The sequence below is a fragment of the Callospermophilus lateralis genome, chromosome 4 (genome assembly GCF_048772815.1).
Source record: "Callospermophilus lateralis isolate mCalLat2 chromosome 4, mCalLat2.hap1, whole genome shotgun sequence".
NCBI classification, from domain to species: Eukaryota; Metazoa; Chordata; class Mammalia; order Rodentia; family Sciuridae; genus Callospermophilus; species Callospermophilus lateralis.
In genome coordinates, this window is record NC_135308.1 from 78061709 (window position 1) to 78082924 (window position 21216).

General features: G+C 35.4%; 1 protein-coding gene and 1 pseudogene across 1 annotated transcript; both read right to left on the reverse strand.

Moving 5' to 3' along the window:
- Positions 1-1214: 1214 nt before the first annotated feature.
- LOC143396696 (ribonucleoside-diphosphate reductase subunit M2 pseudogene) lies at positions 1215-2362 on the reverse strand (annotated as a pseudogene).
- A 2169-nt stretch (positions 2363-4531) lies between these two features.
- On the reverse strand, positions 4532-15686 carry LOC143398359 (killer cell lectin-like receptor subfamily B member 1). The gene is made up of 6 exons (XM_076855326.1): positions 15595-15686; positions 9406-9504; positions 8649-8723; positions 7832-7986; positions 7348-7463; positions 4532-4670 (listed from the first exon to the last, which is right to left on the reverse strand). Exons 1-6 carry the CDS (start codon positions 15677-15679, stop codon positions 4532-4534), a joined length of 669 nt encoding a protein of 222 aa, XP_076711441.1. The 5' UTR covers positions 15680-15686.
- Between the last annotated feature and the right edge of the window lie 5530 nt (positions 15687-21216).

Consider the following 21216-nt stretch of genomic DNA (forward strand, 5'->3'; position numbering starts at 1 on the left):
TCTAAACTGGCTGTTAACTATACCTCTACCTGAAATTAACATTTGAATGGAACATGTTTTAATAGAACCTTCCAGCACTGATTTCCTACTGGTTAAAAAATTCACCAGGTGATGCTCATATATAGGCAAATGTTAGAATAGTTAGAACAATGTCTTCAAGATAATACTGGGTGATTTTTTTCCCCCCAAACAAATAAAACTTAAATAGACATAGAGTAAAACATATTTTCTAATTAAAGAGTCAGGCAAAAATGATCAAGTCTCAACAGTATCTATTTACAAAGTTAGAAATAAACACAACATCTAGGAGAGCCCATTTCAGTTCTGGTTTTACCACTATTAATAGAAAAGCTGAGTCAGGTCACTTTGTCTAAAGATGACCTGAAAAGTCATAATAGCATCTTAAATCCAAAGGCCCTTTATCTTTTCATACCAAGTAGAAATTGAGGAAAGTACAATCTGAGAAACAATGATACTGTTCCTCACATGTCACTGGGTCACTAGTAGTCACCCAAATCACATCTCAATTCACAGTGACTTAAGTTAGAAGCGCCTTGACCTGAAAGACATGCTGACACCCTATCTGGGGTCCAGAATAAAATATACAAATTGTCTTCTACTGGCACCAGCTGACTAAAGTCTACATATGCACAGGACTGACTTAAAAATCTATTAAATACTTTAGTTCATTAAGGAAAACAAAATCTAAATTACATATGAGTCAACAGAAGTTTAACTTTAGTTGTTTAGTGAATTTTGAATTGGCCATTAGTGGTAAATACAGCACTTTGCATTTGTTGTAGACACCAAACTAATCAGGCTTTTCCCTTGACAATACAATGATCATTTGTGTGTAAAGTGCCAGTTTTATTTACAAACTAGTTAATTAAGCTTTAAAGTCTTCTTTGTAGCAGTGAGACTGACACCTTAACTGTCTGGTGGTTGTAACTGATGTTCAATCCTGCTGGGGCAGGCTTGCTTGAGGGTCCCTCACTTGGAAGCCGGGATCGTCATCATTAGTGCTATGAAGCTGGATAGCTGATTGCAAAAGCCAACAGGGATTCTGAGGTAGCTGCAGTTTTTTAGATGCCATTAATCAACGTATGGACAATGGTGTAGCTGGTGGATTCATTTTAGCTGATTTGGGGGGATGGGGGGTAGGTGATAAGGGAGGGGGAGAAAATCAGCCAAATAAAAGCACATCTTCTGTTCATTTAAAAGTCAGCATCCAAGGTAAAAGAATTATCTGTTGGATTCGACATCACTCCCATCCTCTGATACTTGACTACTCTCTTCTCAAAGAAGTTAGTCTTCCCTTCTAGTGAAATATTCTCCATAAAGTCAAATGGATTTTCTACTTTGAAAACCTTGTTAAAGCCCAGCTCCAGCATAAGCCTATCTGCCACAAAGTCAATGTACTGCTTCATCAAAGTGCAATTCATCCCAATCAGCTTCTCAGGCAAGGCTTCTGTGAGGAACTCCTGTTCTACCCTGAAGGCATTGATAATTGTTTCTTTTACTCTCTGCTCTGATGGTTTGTGCAGCAGGTGTTTGAACATCAGGCAGGCAAAGTCACAGTGTAAACCCTCATCTCTGCTAATAAGTTCATTGGAAAATGTGAGGCCAGGCATCAGTCCTTGTTTCTTGAGCCAGAAAAGAAGATTCCCTCCACAGCAGCAAAGGCTACAACACGTTCTCCATAGGTAGCCTCTTTGTCCCCAATCCAACGCAAGGCCCAATCGGCTTTCTTCTTCACACAAGGCATTGTTTCAATGGAATTGAAGAGAAATTCCCTTTCTTTGGAGTCTTTAATGTAAGTGTCAATAAGGAGACTACACATTTCAGAATGTATGTTTTCCATGGCAATTTGGAAGCCATAGAAACAGCGGCTTCTGTAATTTGAACTTCTTGGCTAAATCGCTCCACCAAATTCTCCTTTACTATGCCATCACTTGTCACAGAGAAAGCCAGAACGTGGGATATAAAACATCATTCCTCAGGCTTCAGGGCTTCCCAGTGCTGAATGTCCCTGGAAGAGCCACCTCCTCGGCTGTCCAAAAGGAAGCCTCAGCTTTCTTACACATCTGCCAGACACCATGGTATTCCACAGGAAAGATGACCAAGCGGCGGGGGTTCTTTCTCAGTAGTGGTTCATCCTCCACGCTGGGGGCAGCTACTTTAGTTTTGGGCTCCACAGGATCCTAGAAGATCCTCCTCACCGTCTTGCTGGCCAGGACGTTGGTTGCACTGAGGGCCTGGGCATGTTCTCCTTGTTGGCCAGGCTGAGCCCCTTCAGAGGCAAGAGCTGCAGCTGCTGCTGGTCTGCGGTGGTGGGGAGTGGTGGGCAGACTGAGAGCATGGTGGTGGCGGTGGCAGACGTGAGACAGCAGTGACCAAAGTGGCTAAGCAGGACCCTGAGCGTTCCCTTATCTCCTCCACCTTCAATCTACCAGCCTTTATGATTATGTTTAGTGCATCTCAGATTTTTCTTTTATATCCAAGAGTGGAACTGCTGGATCATTTGGTTGCTCAATATTTAATTTTTTTTTAAGAAACTCCATACTATTTCTTATAAAGGCTATATCAGTTTTCATTCCCACCAACACTGTAAATTGTTCCCTTGAGTGCTATACTAAGTATCTCTTATCCTTGAGACCTAGAGTTCCAATTCATTTCAATGAACATTTACTCAAATACTGCAGCCAAATATTTTCCCCTAATGGTTTTTAAACCTACTTAGAGATGGTTGTACATGAAAGTCATGTAGATTTTACTTCATTTATAGTTTGAGTTTTAATTCCTTTATTGTTTGAGGGGATCACAGCAGTGTAGTATCCAATATTATTTTAGTTAATTATTTAACACTGAAATAGAAATGACAGTGATAGATTACTTAACTTCTTAGGTTAGCTTCACTGGAAAACTTTCTTATAGATATATGCTTTAGATCCGTTTGCCTTTAGTCCTAAGAATGGGGTTAAAAAGGTCAGTGTGTGGAATAAATTCTGAGCTAAATGAATGGACTTACAGAGTCTTATCCAGAATCATTTTAGAATGTTATTATGATCACCTTTCCAAGAGGTGTGATTGCACATTGTCCGTTATGGAAACATTTCTTCAGATTTCTATTCTGTTAGTGTCATTACAGGTCTTATTCCAGAGGTGTCACAAACTTTAAAATATCACTATTATTATGTGCTGTTTTGTTTTATAATGATGTTTTCACTTAAGATGTTTTCCTAAATAATTTGTTTCCCATGTAATTTTCATAAGATAAATTATACTTAGATTTTAATATACTTATGACATGTCAAAACATATTAATAAGTATTATAAATTTTCAATCTTGGGAAATAAAATCAAGATATTTTGGTCATTATACTACTTGAATTTATATAATTCAATTTGGAATTGAATGTTCAGGGTAAGTATATGTCTACTTTTACAGAAATTTTATTAATTTATAGTAAATTAAATATCATTACTTGTCTCCCTAGGAAAATGTGGCATACTTTTAGAAAATTGAACATTCAAGGATCTAAAAACATAAACATTTCTTTGTGGTTTTTACTTTATTTCACCCAACTGAAGAGCTGAAGAAAACATGTCATTTATTTTTTATTAGAATAATGAAAGATATGATTACATTTTGGGTATAGTTTATGAGCCATAGAAAGAAGGAGATGTGGAAGAAAGGAAGTGTTTAGAAAATTAAACTGGGAAGGCCTGTGGAAGGGTGAGAAGAGCCAAAACCCTGTATTAGTCCATTTTCTGTGCTATAACAGAACACGAAGAGGAAAAGAAGTTATATCTCACAGTTCTGAAGGCTGAGAATTCCAATACCAAGGTGCCAGCACTGGGTGAGGGCTTCTTGCTGCATCATGACATGGCGGAGGGCACCACATGGAGCGAGCTCACTTTCCTAACAACCACTCCCATGGTAACGGTATTAAGCTAATTTGTGATGGTGGAGCCTGCATGGGTTAATCTCTTAAGGGGCTTACTTTTGAATACTGTTGCAATGACAATTAAATTTCAGTAAGAGTTTTGAAGGGGACATCCAGACTATAGTGGACCCCTTCCCAGACCCCTTTATTTACAGATCTGGTGTCAGAGTTAAGAGAAAGGATTTTCATCATGTTCTTCCGCAACTCAGTTGTGTGATAGTACAGAATAAGACAGACTATGAGAGTTGCACAGGACTTTAGGAATCATTTACTACCCTCATCTGATCTGAGGCTTAGAGGGATTAGCAAAGGCCACACTTTCTCTTCAGGATTAAAATTCACTTCCTTTCAGCTGTCCTGGTCTGCTTTCCATAGAATATCACCGTCTCTTAAAATGATATGTCTGTGTCTTTTTTCCTCACTTACAGAATGCATAGATTGGACGTTCTGTAAGATTCCTTATAGTTTAGAATTCTCTGCAGTTGTTCACTTTATGCCTCTAAATCTACAGTTTGTACAATACACAGAATTAAAATCACAGAGATCTGTAATGGAAAGTAGAGAAATTGAGATGGGCTTCATAGTCAAGATACTTTATTTCTGACAGGTTTTAGTTTCTTTTCACAGATCCATTTGTTTTCTGAATTACAGATCTCAGAAAATACTTTCTTCTTTGAGATAGAAGCACAGCTGTTTTCTTTATTTTCACCAAAAATTTGTAATCTGAGGAGAAAAAGAAAAACCTCTCTTACTGTTTGGGATTTTCTCAAACATAATGATTTAAAATTTTAAGATAAAGTTAATATAAATCTCTGGAACTTCATCTTCACTTAGAAAGAAACCTTCTAAGAAGAAACTTGAAAACAAACACAGACATATATATAGAATCTTTGGAAACTGGGAAATAAACCTCATAATTCTATAGTACATTCTATGAAGTCTCTTGACTTCACTGAGCCTCAGTTTTCTTAAATACATGGGTTCTAACAACATGTTTGGGTGAGGCACTGAGATGAAACATAAATGTATGATGATGCTAAAACAAAAGTCTGTTTTGGTAACTGAGACCTGATGAAGAAAGCCTATGTAAGGTCTATAGAAGTGGATGCAGGGGAATGGAGATGCAGTTCATGTGCATGTAGTCAGGCTTCTTTTCATCCTCATTCCAAGCAGAGGTTGGTGGGTATCTGCTTCAATCTACCTTAGTTCCAACAACAAAGGATATTGTGGTTTATTGTAGGTGGGGATGAGAATAAAATTTGAACAATGGGAGAGGCTAATATGGGGTTGGCTACAAGGGAGAGGTGAATTTAAGGCTCACTTATGTTTGTCTCAAACAGAAGGTGGTAGAGGCAGTGGTCAGGGCTCCATCATGGCTTTTGCTTTTCTTCTTTGTTCCTCTTCTTCATGTTCCCATTGGGCCTGAGCAGCTAATCTGATTTATTCCAGTGCCATCTTTCTGGTCAAACCGTGAACTTTCCTTGACTGTTGGAAACATGACCTAGATTTTATGTCTCACATCCTTTGAGGTATTTCTTCAATTTTGGGGGTAATTTCTTTAAGGCCAATCTGGCCAAGTCAATGACTCTATTTCAAAAGGCCCTCAATGGCTTGCTAGTCCTTCCCTAACCAGATGTCTGATGAATTCTTGGACATTACCTTCTTTAATTCCCAAATAATTCTATAGAAATATATTATCCTCTCCTTTCTTTCCCTTTATTTGTAAACAAGGTTCTGGAAAGTTGAAGTCAATTCAGAATTTAACTGAATCCCCTTTTAGTGTACCATGAGGACTTGACTTATAAGGTGGACCTGATGACTACATCTCAAAGCCTCCAATTTTATCCTCAGGCTAAAGTAGGAGGCTCAAATGAATTTAATCCATTCACTGCATATATTTCTTCACAAACACTTATATGTTTTCAAATCTTATTTTTACTAAGACTACAATGAAATAAGCCTTTTACATCATAGCCCAGTTAAAACACACACACACACACACACACACACACACACACACACTAACTATATTTAATGAATCTAAATCAATCCTTACTATGTATAAAAAGATAAATAATGAAGTCAAATTTAATATCTTTTTGAAGGGACTTTAACTACTAAACTACATTCCCAGAACTTTCAATTTATTTTGAGACAGGGTCTTGTATGTTGCTGAGGCTGGCCTTGAACTTTCTCAGCTTCCCAAGGAACATGGATTACCGGTGAGTGCCAGCATACCTTACTTAAACTTAATTTCAATATAAATAAAGTATAGAAAAAAAATCCTCAGAAAACTTTATGAAAAATCAGCATAGATTTGATTAAACAGAAATATATTTTCTTTTTCAAAAGGGCTAAATTATTTTTGAATAATCTTCATTTTCAAATCTAATATTCAAAAAATGTTTTATAAGATGGGCTCTATAATGTCAAAATTTACCAATTAAGCCAACATTCTTTTTAATGTTTAATATTGTCCATACTTAATATATTAGCACTGTATTTTACATAAACCTGAATGATTAAAAAATACATTTTAAGTCTGAAAGTATGCAAATTTAATTAAATTTTTCAAGATCCCCTAAACTAACACTCAATATCATCTCTTGAGAAAAACTCATTGGATGTTCCTTACAGAAACTTGTTTGGATCCCTACATGCTTTTGCTTGTGAAAGAAAAGAATACTCTGCTCTTTGCTATACAACTATCCATGAATTCTGTTAAAAATATGTATTTAACACTGAAGGTTCTCTTGACAATGTTATTCAATAAAAAAATGAGATACTTAAGAGAAAATAACAATTGGCTTCTTTGTGGTTTATGCATATGTTATCACATTCCCCAAAATAACTGTCTAAATATACTATATACTATATAATATAATATACTGTAATATAATATACTATAATGTTTGCCTCAATGCAGGTAGTCCCTGTCCTGCATCTAAGTTCCATACTCTGATATTTATTATTTTTTCCTTTATAGTCTTTTATTTTTTCTATGCTGGTTGTGACCTACTGAATTTGATCATGATCCGCTATGATGCTTTTCCATCACAATTTAAAAAATACTGCTTTGTAAATTCTATGTACCAATAGTCTCCATGGAGACATTTCAAAAGAAATTTATGTATCCCTCCCAAAGAGTTAGTCCTTGTCCTTTAACACTCCATTGCAGATGCAAACATATGTTCTTATAAAGGGCTGGTGTCTTTTCATACATAGTATTTTCCAATCAACTTTGGAGTTATTCATCTTCCCAGCCTATTTTGAACCTATGGAGAATGTCTAAGCCAAATTAAAACTATAAAATTCAGTCTTCAATATTCATTAATGTTACTACTTTGCAATGTGAACCTGATGTGAACTACATATTCAAATGAGCTCACCTAATACTCACATGCCATGATTTAATAAAGAGCCATTTATCCACTTCCACTTCTTCTCTGATAATGTAAAATTTAGTCCAATCCAATACAGATTTCCTTCATTCTTTATCAGGTTCTGTATAAATCTCTATAATTGAAACAAAATACATGACTTAATATTGAACCTGCTTATCTAACCATGATTTATATTCTTCTCATCCCCTAAAATCTAGTTCAAGGATCACCTCCTCTCTGAAGTCTTTCCTAATTCCCCAACTCCCCAATGAGTTATTTCTTCCTTCTTTGTGATATTTCTCTCTACATATATTTCTATTTATTTTTAATTTATTATATTATATTAAATTGTTATATGACTGTTCAGTCTCCCAAATTATGAGCTTCTTGAAGTCAAAGTTTCCACTTGCATAACACAGAAACTTTGGCTGAAGTCCAGCTGTATTGATGCAGTCTCTAAAATGTGTTAAGTTATATAAAGAATTTTAATTAACAATTTACCAATTCTTGCTGATCTTGGATGAGCAGCAAACTGGATTCTCCTTGGGAGCAGTCAGCTAAACTGTCATTCCAAGTTTTGGAAGAACTAGAAATAGTGAAGCATTTATCTTGGAGCTGAAGCCAATGTTTAGGGCACTGTAACTGACGTGGTGTCTCTATAGTAAAAACAAAGAAGAAATAAGTAAGTATTGTATTTCTAATCTGTCCCTGCTTCACCCCAAACAGCACATATACTCGTTGTTATAAATACTCAGAAGTCTTTCATTATGACTATTACCATCTAAGGGTGCTGGGTTTGTTGTTTCTGTTCAGCAAAGAATTGAAGAACAGGACACAGAGGTAGCAAGCAAGAAGTAGGTTTATTATAAAAGCCACAGAGATACAGAGATAGACTTCTCCAAAGAGAAGGGGTCCCAGAGCGGGGAAGAATCTGGTGGGGGACTTTTTGCCTGTTCTTTTTTTAAGAGAGAGGAAGAGAGAGAGAGAGAGAGAGAGAGAGAGAGAGAGAGAGAATTTTTTAATATTTATTTTTAATTTTTTCGGTCGACACAACTTCTTTATTTTATTTTATGTGGTGCTGAGGATCGAATCCAGCGCCCTGCGCATGTCAGGCGAGGGCGCTACCACTTGAGCCACATCCCCAGCCCTTTGCCTGTTCTTTTTATGGTTTCTGGAATGTCCTTCTTTCCTTATCTCTTCCCCATCCACACAAACTCCTCACTTCTATCCATTGGTGCTCCCTTTGTCCATGCATCTGTTTTAGTTTTACTCTTGATTATTAGCTGTTATTCTTAGGAAATTCAAGGCACAATATTACCTGTTGTATAATTCCTCTTCTCTTGAATATCCACACTGTTCTTTTCCATTGGTGATTTTTGTGTTAAGGATATCACTAGTAAATAAAGGGAAAATACATTAAGAGGGTTAGATACCCAAATGTGTGGTGGAATGGATGTCATCACTTTAAGGAAACTAGGTTATTTCAACAAACTAATGTGAACAGATGAAACCAATTGTATTGTGGTAACCAAGGGTTCTAGTTTGGAGACAGCATACATAAATAAACAGGAAAAAAACACAAAACAAGTGAACTCCTGCAGATACTAGGTTCCATATTATCTACTAGATAAGTCTGCTAAAGGGAATTACTTAAAACTGTTAAATTGCTTGTACTGTCGCCTGAACTCTCTCATCTTCAGAATGAGTGTAATTGTGCTATTTCCAAGGGAGGGCTTGTCTACTGCCATCTGGAATTAACTAGGTACTTAATAAAAAGTACATAATCAGAATTTTTAATTTTCTTTGTTATCACAATCTTTGGGTTGAAACCGTTATTGGAGCACAGTTATGGGGTAATATACATAATGATGCTCAGAATAATTAGAAAGAGAAATGTGAAATAAATGTGAAGTTTCCAATGTGGACATGGGCTAAATGGGCAAAGTGTTGTCTTGTAAATTTTCCTTTTGTTCATCTTTCAATAAATTTACAATAGCCAAATAATCATAAGATACACCTACATTTATGATGGAGATAGAGTAGATATTCTGAAGCAAATACCTTGCTTCACTTACCTAGAACACTCAACCCAATCACACTCAAGAGAAGAAGAATTATCCCAGCACAGCCAAGTTTCCAAGCCAGTCGGTGCCAAGGTGCACCCTGAGAGACATCTGGAAATTAAAACAAACAAACAAGCAAACAAAAAAACTTGGCAAATTAGGTTGAGGACATCTGGCACAAAAATCAAAAGTGGTGCTTTGTATAATCCAACATGTAAACCATGATATGCAAGTTGAGTATTTGGGGCAGGAAAGAACTATTATCATCCATCTTCAAAGTAGTATTACACAGGATAGATTCTTAGATCCGACTGAGAGTTTGCTCATTGATAAAACAGGAATACTTGCACATATTTTCTATATAAAGGATTAGTATGAGAATCAAATATGATAGATGTGAAGACATTTTGAAAATTTCCAAGCGCTATACAAAAATAAATTGCATATGCTATTGTAGCCAGAAAGTCAAAGCATTCTAAGGAGAACATTTACTTTTTTGTTGTAGTTGAACACAATACCTGTAGTTTATTTATTTATTTTTTTATATGGTGCTGAGGATTGAACCCAGGGCCTTGCACATGCTAGGGGGGCACTCTACTGCTAAGTCACAACTGTAGCCCTCAAAATATAGTTTCTGAGGCTCCATTTAGTGCCAAGTACTTTGTTAGGTACTGATGATATACAATAATTCCATTCTGCTTTACTGTTCTAGAATAGTCATCTCCAAATCTTGCCAAACGTATGGCATTCAAGGAAGAATATTTTGTTAGTGAGGACATTATTTTCAGTATTTCAACTCCAGTAGTCCCCCTTATCTGAGGGAATCTTTTAAGCCCCTTCAAGGATGTCTGAAACTATGAACAGTAACAAGATCTCTATTCACTGTCTTTTACACACAAGCACTTTTCCATGTTGACCAAGCACTCACCACACATTATGGCTGTAACTTTTGCTGTTTAAAATGAGAAAGCAAAACTAGCTGAATTTCTCTTTCCTTCTTCACAATTTCATGGGTAGAAGATTTGTTATTACACAGATCAACAACCTCAGAATAAGATATTTGTTCTTGCCTTAATTAGAGGACTTTCACAATACCATTTATAAGAAGATCTTTATGGCTTGTCTTTAGTACAACTAAATTGTTCACACCACTACTTTTGTATCTCGGGGCCACAATTCAGATAAGGGTAATCTGAACACCAGAACTGTGACTAACAGGTGGGTCACAAAGGTGTGATTCATTTCCAGGGGAAGGACGGTATAAGATTTCATCCTGCTACTGAGAACAGCACGCAGTTGAAAACATGTTTATTTCTGGAATTTTCTATTTAACATTTTTAGACCAATGTTGACCACAGGAAACTGAAACTGCAGAAAGCAAATCTACAGATAAGGAGAGACTGCAGTTGTTAAATGTAACATGTACTTATGCCTAAAACATTGCATGGTCTAAATAAAATACCAAATATCTTTGTTTTTCTAAGTAATCGCATCAATAACTATATAATATCTCATGTTTATCAGACATTGAGATTATGTTAATTAATTTATGAAATGTGAATATAAATTAATCTAATGTCAATTTATTTTGCTTCAAGACAATATTAAAACAGGGATTTCATAGGGAAAAACAATGAAGAGGGGCTTATTTAAAAAATACAAATATAGAGAAACACTGGGATACAGCTTCCCAAATTAAATCAAGTTAGCAGGAAATAATTCTGATAGTTTCTGTCTAAGCTAGTCTGTTGAAACTTAGACTTAAATACCTCCTTTATGTGATTTAATTGTAAGATCTCCTCGTTTTGATTTATAATGTATTTCATAAGTTCCTTTGTATATTGCTTTTTAAAATTATTATTGGGACCAAGATCACTAGAAGTAAAGTTTCTAATCTATCTTTAGCTGTCAACATATACATTTTCTATTTTTCTAATATTTCTTAGTGTAGATGATTACCTACTTTGAGTTAAATGTTAAAAAAATTTCAACAACCAATATGTATAATACTGTCTTTTGTTCTCATTGCATTACATATTCCAAAAAGCCCTATATGGCAAGTTCTAGTTTTTTTTTTTTTTTTTAATACTGCCACTGGGGGAAATTGAGTTGTATAACTCAGATTGCACACAAACACTAATGATCTCTCCTATTAAAGTTATGACATTCACACACATGAGTTAGGTTTTTTTAAAATGTTCTCAAAGAAACAGAATTTAGTACAATCATCCCCCTTATCCTTGGGTTTCATATCTGCACATTCAAATAACTACAGATCAAAAATATTCACAGGCAATGGGCTGGGGATGTGGCTCAAGCTTGCCTGGCATGTGTGTGGCCTGGGTTCCATCCTCAGCACCACATACTGAAAGACCTAAGCAATCTCATTCTGCTTGGGACCTCATTTTGCTCTGAAACTTAACCTCTGACCTACTGTAGTCCTAAAGTCAGGAAAATACTACAGAAAAGCTCTGTGGAAACAGTATGGAAATGCCTCAGAAGGTGATCACCTAAGATAGGCCAAGATAACCACATATCTGAAATTCCAGATGGCCCCCACCTAGGTGTGGTGACCAGTATCTAAACTAGAAGCCCTGCAGTTTGGCACGTACTCCCCTCGCTACATCTTCAGGATTTAAACCAATCAGTTCAAATGAATTACCCTCTTGTAGTGACCAATCACCCCTACCCAACTTGTTCCCACCAGTGAATGTGCTAATCATGTTTTAGAGTTGTTATTTGATTTTCCCGCGGTGTGTGATGATTTGCTAGGAGATGCTATGATGTATGTGGGGGTCCCTGCCTTCTCCAAAGAATGTATAAAACTGCTGCAAACCCTGAGCTCAGGGCCTCTTAGCATCACCTGTTGCTGTGTGTGCTCAGAGGACTGAGCTAGCTCGCAATAAACACCTCTTTGCTGCTTACATCAATCTTGGGTCTCTGGTGGTCTTTTGAGGGTCCCGAATTCGAGCATAACAATACAAAGATATTGTGTCTGACAAATACTAAAAAATAAATATTAAAATTCTCTCTCTCTCCCTCTCTCTCTCACTCTCTCTTTTAAAAAAAAAATATTCACAGGCAAAACACATTGCACCCATTCTGGAAATATATATCTGTTCTTTCCTTGTCATTATTCCCTAAACAATGCACCTTAGTAACTATGTAAATAGTGTTTAAATTATCTTAGTTACTGTAAGTAATCTGATATAACTTAAGCATGCAAGAATATGCACATAAGATGTATACAAATACTATAACATTTTAAATGTGATTTGAGCATCCATAGATTTTTGGTATATACAGGGATTCTCATATGAGTCCTCTGTGAATGCTGAGGAAGGGTCATAGAGTAAAATATGACAAAGGAATGCTATGAAAGGAAACATTACATTAGACTCAAAGAAGTGGAATGTAAGTTATCATCTGGCACTATTTGGCACCTGTTGAGTAAGTGGAGGTGGGGATTGGAGAGCCCAAGGCCCCAGGGGCAGTACTGGTCTAGAATTTCTAATAAAAGCTATTGTGACCCAGAGTGACTCAACCCAGTGAATAAGCCTAAAATAGCACTAGGATGGATTTCCTTCTCATTTTTATATGTATAGTATTTTACATTTCTCTTTTTTCTTCCTTACTCATCTCTCCTTGGAACTCCAAGTTTGTTTGCAAAATGAAGAAAATTTCATACAGTCATTACACTAATGCTTATCACCTTAGTCTAGAATTGACTAAGAACAGAGTTTTTTTTTTTTTTCCAAATGTAGCAGACCTGAGATTTGAGACAATATGTTCAATCTTAATAAACCACAAATTTTCTCACTTGTAAAATTGGATAATACCTACATCACAGGTTTTGTACAAAATTATATAAAATAATTCTAAAATTCTAAGTCTAGAGTCTGGGACATTGTAACTATTCAATCGATAGTAGTTTTTTGTTTTGTCTAAGAAAAATAGGGCAACTTAAGTGACTTTTAAATTGTGTTATTCATTCATGCTAAAATTTATGAAATCAAGTGGAGTATCTTGTTCCTGCTCTCTGGTAGTGAGAGTTTCTGCTGAGATTAAATTTAATGAAGTTACAGCTGAGCACTGGAAGAGGCCAGGTGAAATTTAGTTACCTGAAGGTACCTGCTTAGTGCTAATTTGTATTTGGTATAAACAGTATATTATATCATATCCATTGTTCAAAACCTTTAAATAGCTTTCCATCTAGCAGACCTGAGTATACAAAATGGTTTGAAAATTCCTCTTCAATCTGGGCCAGCATTACCTGATTTTCTCTCCATCTGGTCATACATGCTGCCTGCATATTCCTCCTACTTGATGAACAGGTGTGTTCTCATCCCAAGGTTTCTGCATTTGCTCATCCAACTTCTTGGAAGGCTTTTGTCCCAGAGCATGGCTTTGTCCCTCACTTTTCTCAGGTCTTGACTTCCATATCATCTTCTAGTGCAGGTTGTTAATAATTTTTGTGTTTTCTGTGACACCATCTCAAACACCTAAATACTAATTTGCACTTGAAACTTTTTTTCTCACTATCACTTAACACCATCCAGTCATCTACACAGACTTTGGCTTTTGTTTTTTGTTTGCATACCTCCAGGGTAATAGAAATGGTGTGCGGCAAAAAAAAATCTCTATATTGTTTTCTTCCCTGTCCTTAGTGTTTAGAGCATTCTTGGCATGTGCAGATGCTTCTTTGTGAATGAATAAATAACCTCTAGAGGCAATTTCCATAACTTTTACGCTTTTTTCTGATACATAAAGCCTTTTTGGCCACTTAATCACAAATGAAACAGGTCATTGCTCACCTCTCCCTTTCTGGTTTCTTTGTCTGCCTTGATCCACCTCATCACTGTGTTACACATTTGCCACAACATGAACAGTTTAGCCAAAGAGTCCATAATAGAACAATCTTCACACTATCACTTCGGTATTCTATAGTCACACCATTTGCTCTGGTTTATTCTACTATTTTTTTTTTTTGAGATTTATATTCAGGGTGATATTTTGTATGAGAATAATTGTAATCAGAATAGACAAAATTTCCAAGATTACAAAAGGTAATGTTTGGACAAAGCCTCAAAACATTTCTCTATGTTCAGTTCATTTTCTGATCCCCCTTTAAACAAGACCACCAATCCACTTTTCCCATGCCTGAACAGAGGAAAACAGAGACTTGTTTTGTCCCATCAGAAAAAAATGACTGGTTCACTCATTTTCTCCCTGTAGTTATCAAAATCTTCTGATTTCCTCTTATTCCAAGTGTTGATTATAGTGCGACTTGTTTGATGACTGTAAGATTTTCTTCTTCATGACTTAAAGCTTTGATAATTTAATAGTTTCAAACTTATAACAAGAATTACTAAAAATTATGATTCATATGACTGCCATAATATGAAATGAATATCAACTTGTAAATCAATTGTAATGTTATTGATGTCAATAAATTCAACTAGACTACATCACGGCAATTTTATAGACATTTTCTGCTTCAGTTTCTAGCCTCCTCATGTGTCCCCAGGTCAGGCCAACAGATATTATGTCTCCTCAGCCTTTCTATTTCTTTCACTAAGATTACTAAATCCCCTGACATAAAGAAGTGTGCCAATTTCCACAAAATTTAAATGGGCTTGTTGTTACTAATATGCTCCAGTATCTTGTGACCATTTAAGTTGTTATGCTTTTCAAGTTAGAAACTATTGGGTTGGAATTATAATTCAAGTCTTTGATCTTAAATATGACTATCTCTCTTCTCTTTGGAAGGAAGAGGGTGTTAATTACTAAGTCTGAACTTTGCCGACTGACAGAAATGCTGTAGATGCAACTGCACTGCAATTTAATTGTAGGATTATGATTTTGTAGTGGGATTTAGAATAATCTAAGTTGCTATTACAGCAAGCTTACAGTGTCTCTCTTAAAACTTTCCTTTGTTCATATATGTAAAATATTATGTTTTAGGGTCATTCATCTCAGACTCAATAAGCCACATGATCATATTTCATGCTGAAGACCTTGATAAAATAAATTTACACGCTTCTTTTGTCCAAAATCATTATCTACAAGCAAACTATACTACACCTAACACTAACATAGAACAACTGATTTTCTTTCCAGAAATAATTTAAAACCATAAACATAAAAGAAAAATCTAACTCTGATTATATTAAAGCCAAAAGGAGACATAAAGCCACTTACCTTGGGGAAGAGATAGACGTATAGAACTTTCAGAACCTTGGCCCCCGGATAAGCTTAAATCAGCATATACCACCTGTCTGTCCATTGCAGACTGGGGAATATGGAACAAATTTTTGTAGAAGGGCAAGATTGAAGTTTTATGAGGCAAGTTCAGGAAAAGGAAATGCCCTATCTGAATGCTTTGATGTTTCTATTATGTCCCCACCCCCCATACTTCTCTTTGAGGGTTTTCACCATAAACTATTGAACTAATCCATTTACTGGTGTCCACTTTACTTACACATGTGTTCTCTATATTTTCAATTAATTGGTCTGTTCTATAACAAAATTCTGGAAAGGCTTCTTTATTCTTGTTCCACTATTTTGGGGGCCAAGCCCAGAGTGAAGCAAATGAGGCACTTATGTAAGGTTCAAATGTAAAGATATTCCCCAAGTACTAAGCAATTAAGATAAATAATGCCTAATACAAAGTACATAAATTCATACCAAAAAAAGTCCATAAAACTATTTGAATTGAACTGAAGTTCTATGGTATTTCTAAAATATTTGTGCCCCAAAGAAAATTATGACATACAAAAAAGTGAAGCTACCAATTTAGGAAAGAATTATTAATAATACAACAGAAAAAGTAATGAGAAGAAGATCAACAGAATACTCTTAACTTAGTTCTAAAGGCACACATAGATTAATAGATCTCCAAATGAGGATAAGTATTTGAAATCTCTCAGAATTAGAGAAAGTGGAAGACTTGAGTCTGTGGCATTTTTCAATTACATCAAGGATTTTCAGGCCTAGAGCCTTAGAAAATGAACTTAAATGCCAGCAAATCTTCTTTCTTACATTACAAATGAAAAGGAAGAGGAAACTCGAGTATTTCCCCAAAGTCATTTTCTGTGATCAGAACAGAATTATACTAGGTCCACAAAATTACCTGACAGTGAAAGCAGTCTTCAGGCCTTGAACCCCTTTATAGGAAGGATCCATTCCTAGCTGAAAATGTTTATTTTGCCAGTTGTGGGGCACAAAGTTGTTCCCTAAAGATCATTATGGATCATTATGAAATGAGATGTGTGAGTGTCTCACAACCCACTTTTTAATGATTCAATTGAAATGCTTTTCAACTATCTTATTACTCGATAATGAGCAGTCATTGTACTTATGATAGCACAATGGTCCTGCTATATACCTCATCCAAATTTTTAAGATTTTTAAGAGTTATGACACAATGTACTGGGTAAGGTTTGAGTTTGAGGTGTCCCCTAAGAGCTCACTGTGAGACAATGCAAGAATTTTCAGTGGAGAAGTGATCAATTTATAAAATCTATAACCTAATTAGTATATTAATCCACTTGAATGGAATAAATGGGTGGCAGTGGGCAGACAGGGTGTGACTGGAGGAAGAAGGTCACAAGGAGTGCTCCTTTTGTCCCTGATGAGTATCTCTCTCTCTCTCTCTCTCTCTCTCTCTCTCTCTCTCTCTCTGCTTTTTGGCTGTCACGAACTGAGCAGCTTTTCTCTGCCACATTCTTCTGCTTCACTTGGACATAGAATTATGAAGGGAACCAATCATGGACTGAACCACTGAGACCACGAACCAAAATGAACTTTTCTTTCTCTAAATTTTTCCAGTTAGGTCTGTTGGCCACAGTGACACAAAGCTGACTAAAACATGGATCAAATACAGAGAATAATTCTATGTATCTATAGAACAATTGTGAAGCTTCAGGATATATAAGAATCACCTGCCAGCGGCCAGGGCTATGGCCTAGTGGTAGAGGGCCCACCGACTATGCATAAGGCACTGGGTTTGATACCTGGCACCACATTAAAAACAAAAACAAATAAAATAAAGATCTTATGTCCATCTACAACAAAAATATAGTTTAAAAAAGGAATCACCTATCAACTTGCAAATAATGCATATTTGTTGTGAAACAAACCCAAATAAGCCCAATATACTGTCATACTGAGGTGGAGAATGCTAAATCACTCCAAGTATTTCAGCTTGTTTATGGGCCACACTTCAAGAAGCAATTAAGTGGCAAGTGAAAAATGAGGGATATGTTAGAAAGATCAGTAGACTGACTGGAAATCTGGGGATCTAGTCAGGAGACTAAAATAATGCATTTGGGGCACTGAAGGTCAACTTAAGGTTCTTAAGCATGACTGTGTCTAGTAGGCATTTACAAAGGACATATTAAGAATAACTGATGTAAGGTAAAATGTTCTTCAACAGAAGATTCAGACAGATGTTTTCAAATGCTTCTAAGCTCCAAAAATGTAAGCTAATTAGGAATATTAACCAACTCACTCATCCATATGTAGCATGAAACATATTATAGATCATACCTAAAAATAAATCCCTCCTGAGAATTCACACCTTGAGAATTTATCTAGCCCGTGTTAAATTCATTTGAGCTCCTAATTGCATAAATGAATATTTTATTGAAAAATATATTAGAATTTAAGAATATTTTGATCTTGTCACTATAAAATATAAGGAGGGATTATACACACATAATGTGATCAAAGCTAAAGAATTCAAGTGGTAACTATCACAAGTAATCCTTGGCTTTCTAATGCAATGAAATAAAGTCAAGTCAAGTATCTCAAGAAATAATAAAGACAAGTTTCTGACCAAGTAACCTATTTTGATACTGAATTGGCCAAGTTAACTGCAGGAGTTGGCATATATAGAAATGTGGAGCTTAAATATAAACAATAAAATTCTTGATGTGAAAAAGTATAAAAGAGGCCAGTAGATGGCCACAAAAATAAGAGGAGCAAAGAAATAACTTTGAACAAGAATGTAAAAATACAAAAGCCAACAAAGGATAATTATGAGCCAAGAGAATGAACTTCAAGCTGTAAATACACAAGAAAGGAAGGACATCAGAAGATGGCACACTAAGAAGTTAGAAGACCTTCTTCCCCCAGAGACACTGCATTGGCACTATATAGACAAGAAGGCCTCTGTGAGAAGTCTAAAGACAGGTTGAGAAGTTACAACACCAGCCTATCATAAAAATCAAGAAGAGATTACAAAGAAAATAGCAGAGAAACTTGTGACAATTGGCATCTCATTCAGCTCCTCTCCTATACACCATACTGCAGAGAAACTAGGAGGAACAGCCTCATACAGGGGCTCCTCCTTCTCACTGAAAACAAAAATAGGCCTCAAATCCATAGTGCTGGCTTGTGTCCCCTCCCCCCATACAAACCTTCATGCTCTAGACAGTGTGATGCTGTACATCATAAGGTCTTCACCAGAGACTGAACTGATGGGAGCACCTGAACTTGGACTTTCAGCCTCCCAAACTGTGGGATAAGAAAACTTCTTTTCTTTATATTTTCCCCAACCTCAGTTTTTATCACCATAGGAACCAAAAATGAATCAATACAGACAATATATCCAAAGTGCTGAAAAACAAATTAATGTCAAACAAGAATACTGTATTCAGCAAACTACCCCTCAAAATTAAGGAGAAATTAAGATTTTTTCAAATACACAAAATCAGAGAGAGTTCATTATTACTAGACCTGCTTCAAAAGTAATGATAAAGTACTCTTTGGAATCAAAACAATAATAAGCAGCAAAACAAAACCATTAAACTACAAATATGAGCAAATATCATAACCCATGCAATTATCATTTTGGTATAGAAGTTTCAAATGAGAAAACTATACAAGAAGTATAATTTTATGCTGTACAACATCAAAGAATTTGCAATTTCAATAACATGAAGTATTGGAGTGGTGGACCTGCAAAGTTGTATTGTGTTTGTATGTGATTAAATTACTATCAGTTTAAAACAGAATATTATATCTTTAGGATGATTTAAATAATTTCAACCATAATCACAAATTATCTGTAGAATAAACAACAGGAAATAAGAAGAGAATTCAAGACTATAACTACAAAAAATCAATAAGCATATCAGTGAAAGAGTAAATGAGTGAGGACAAAAGCCACAACCCTACACAAAACAAACAAAATGGCAGAACAGGTCCTTTTCCATGAGTAATTACTTTAAATATAAATTTAAAAAACTTCCCAATCATAGGACATAAGCTTGGTGAATGAATAAAAAGCAAAATCCAATTAAGTGCTAAAAGATTTACTTTAGACCTAAGAATACATTGAATATTAAAAAATATTCTATGTAAATTGTAACAAAATGAGAGCAAGATTGGTGTACTAATGTCAGGCAAATGACCTAAATAAAAACGATTACAAAAGACAAAGAAGGACATTTGATAAGGAAAATAAGGCTAGTTTCTTAAGAATAATGTCAATTATGAATACTTAGGTACCCAAACTATGATTCCTGAATATATGAAGCTGATTTTAAAAGAATTAAAAAGCAAAATAGGTACAATACTAGAAGGAAATCCCAATACCCTATAATCAATACTTGACAAAAGAACCAGACAGAAGATCCATAAGGAAATAAAGGACTAGAAGAATATTAGGATCCAACTGGACCTATCAGACAGGTACAGAATACTCCAACCACCACCACCACCAGAATATACATTCTTTCTTAGTGCACCTGGAACATTCTGCAGGATACAGCATATATAAAGCCATGAAAGAACATTAAATAATTTAAAAACATTGAAATGAGGGCTGGGGTTGTTGCTCAGCAGTAGAGCACTTGCCTAGCATGTGTGAGACCCAGGGTTCAATCCTCAGCACCACATAAGAATAAATAAAACATATCATATTTCATACTTTAGATTCAAGTGGGTTATGAATTCCCATTTTATATGTCAAGAGCTTTGTAATGTTTTGAACAACCAATAAAAAAAGAATAAATAAAACATAAAATAAAGGTATTATGTCCAACTACAAGTAAAAAAATAAATATTACAACTAAATAAATATTAAAAAAATTGAAATGATACAAAAGTGCCTTTTCCAGTCATAGTGAAGTAAATTGATAATCCATAGCTTAAGAAAAAGTGGAGGGGCTGGGGATGTGGCTCAAGCGGTAGCGCGCTCGCCTGGCATGCGTGCGGCCCGGGTTCGATTCTCAGCACCACATACAAACAAAGATGTTGTGTCCGCTGATAACTAAAAAATAAATATTAAAAAAAAAAAAAGAAAAAAAAAAAAAGAAAAAGTGGAAATTCCACAAATTTTTTGAATTGAAATAATTCACTCTTGGAGCTGGGGTTGTAGTTCAGTGGTGAGGCACAGGGTTCAATTCTCAGCACGACATATGAATAAGTAAATAAAAAAGTCCATTAATAACTAATAAAAGTATTTAAAATTATAATTCATCCTTAAGAATTCAAAGGATCAAAGAATAAGTCACAGTGTCAATTAGGAAATAACTTGAGACAAATGTAATCAAAACCCAATATACCAAAATTCACTTGCAGTAAAAACAGTGTTAAAATGGAAGTTCATAACTGTAAAGGGACAGATTAAAAGAAAAGAAGAAATATCTTGAACACCTACTTACTGGTTTACAACTCAAGAAACTAGAAAATAAGAACAAACTAAACCCAATTTTAGGAGAAGGGAGCAGGGGAAATAACAAAGATTAATAAGGAGATAAACAAAATAGAAAAAAAATAGTAGAAAACAATCAACAACATTGAGACTGTTTTCGA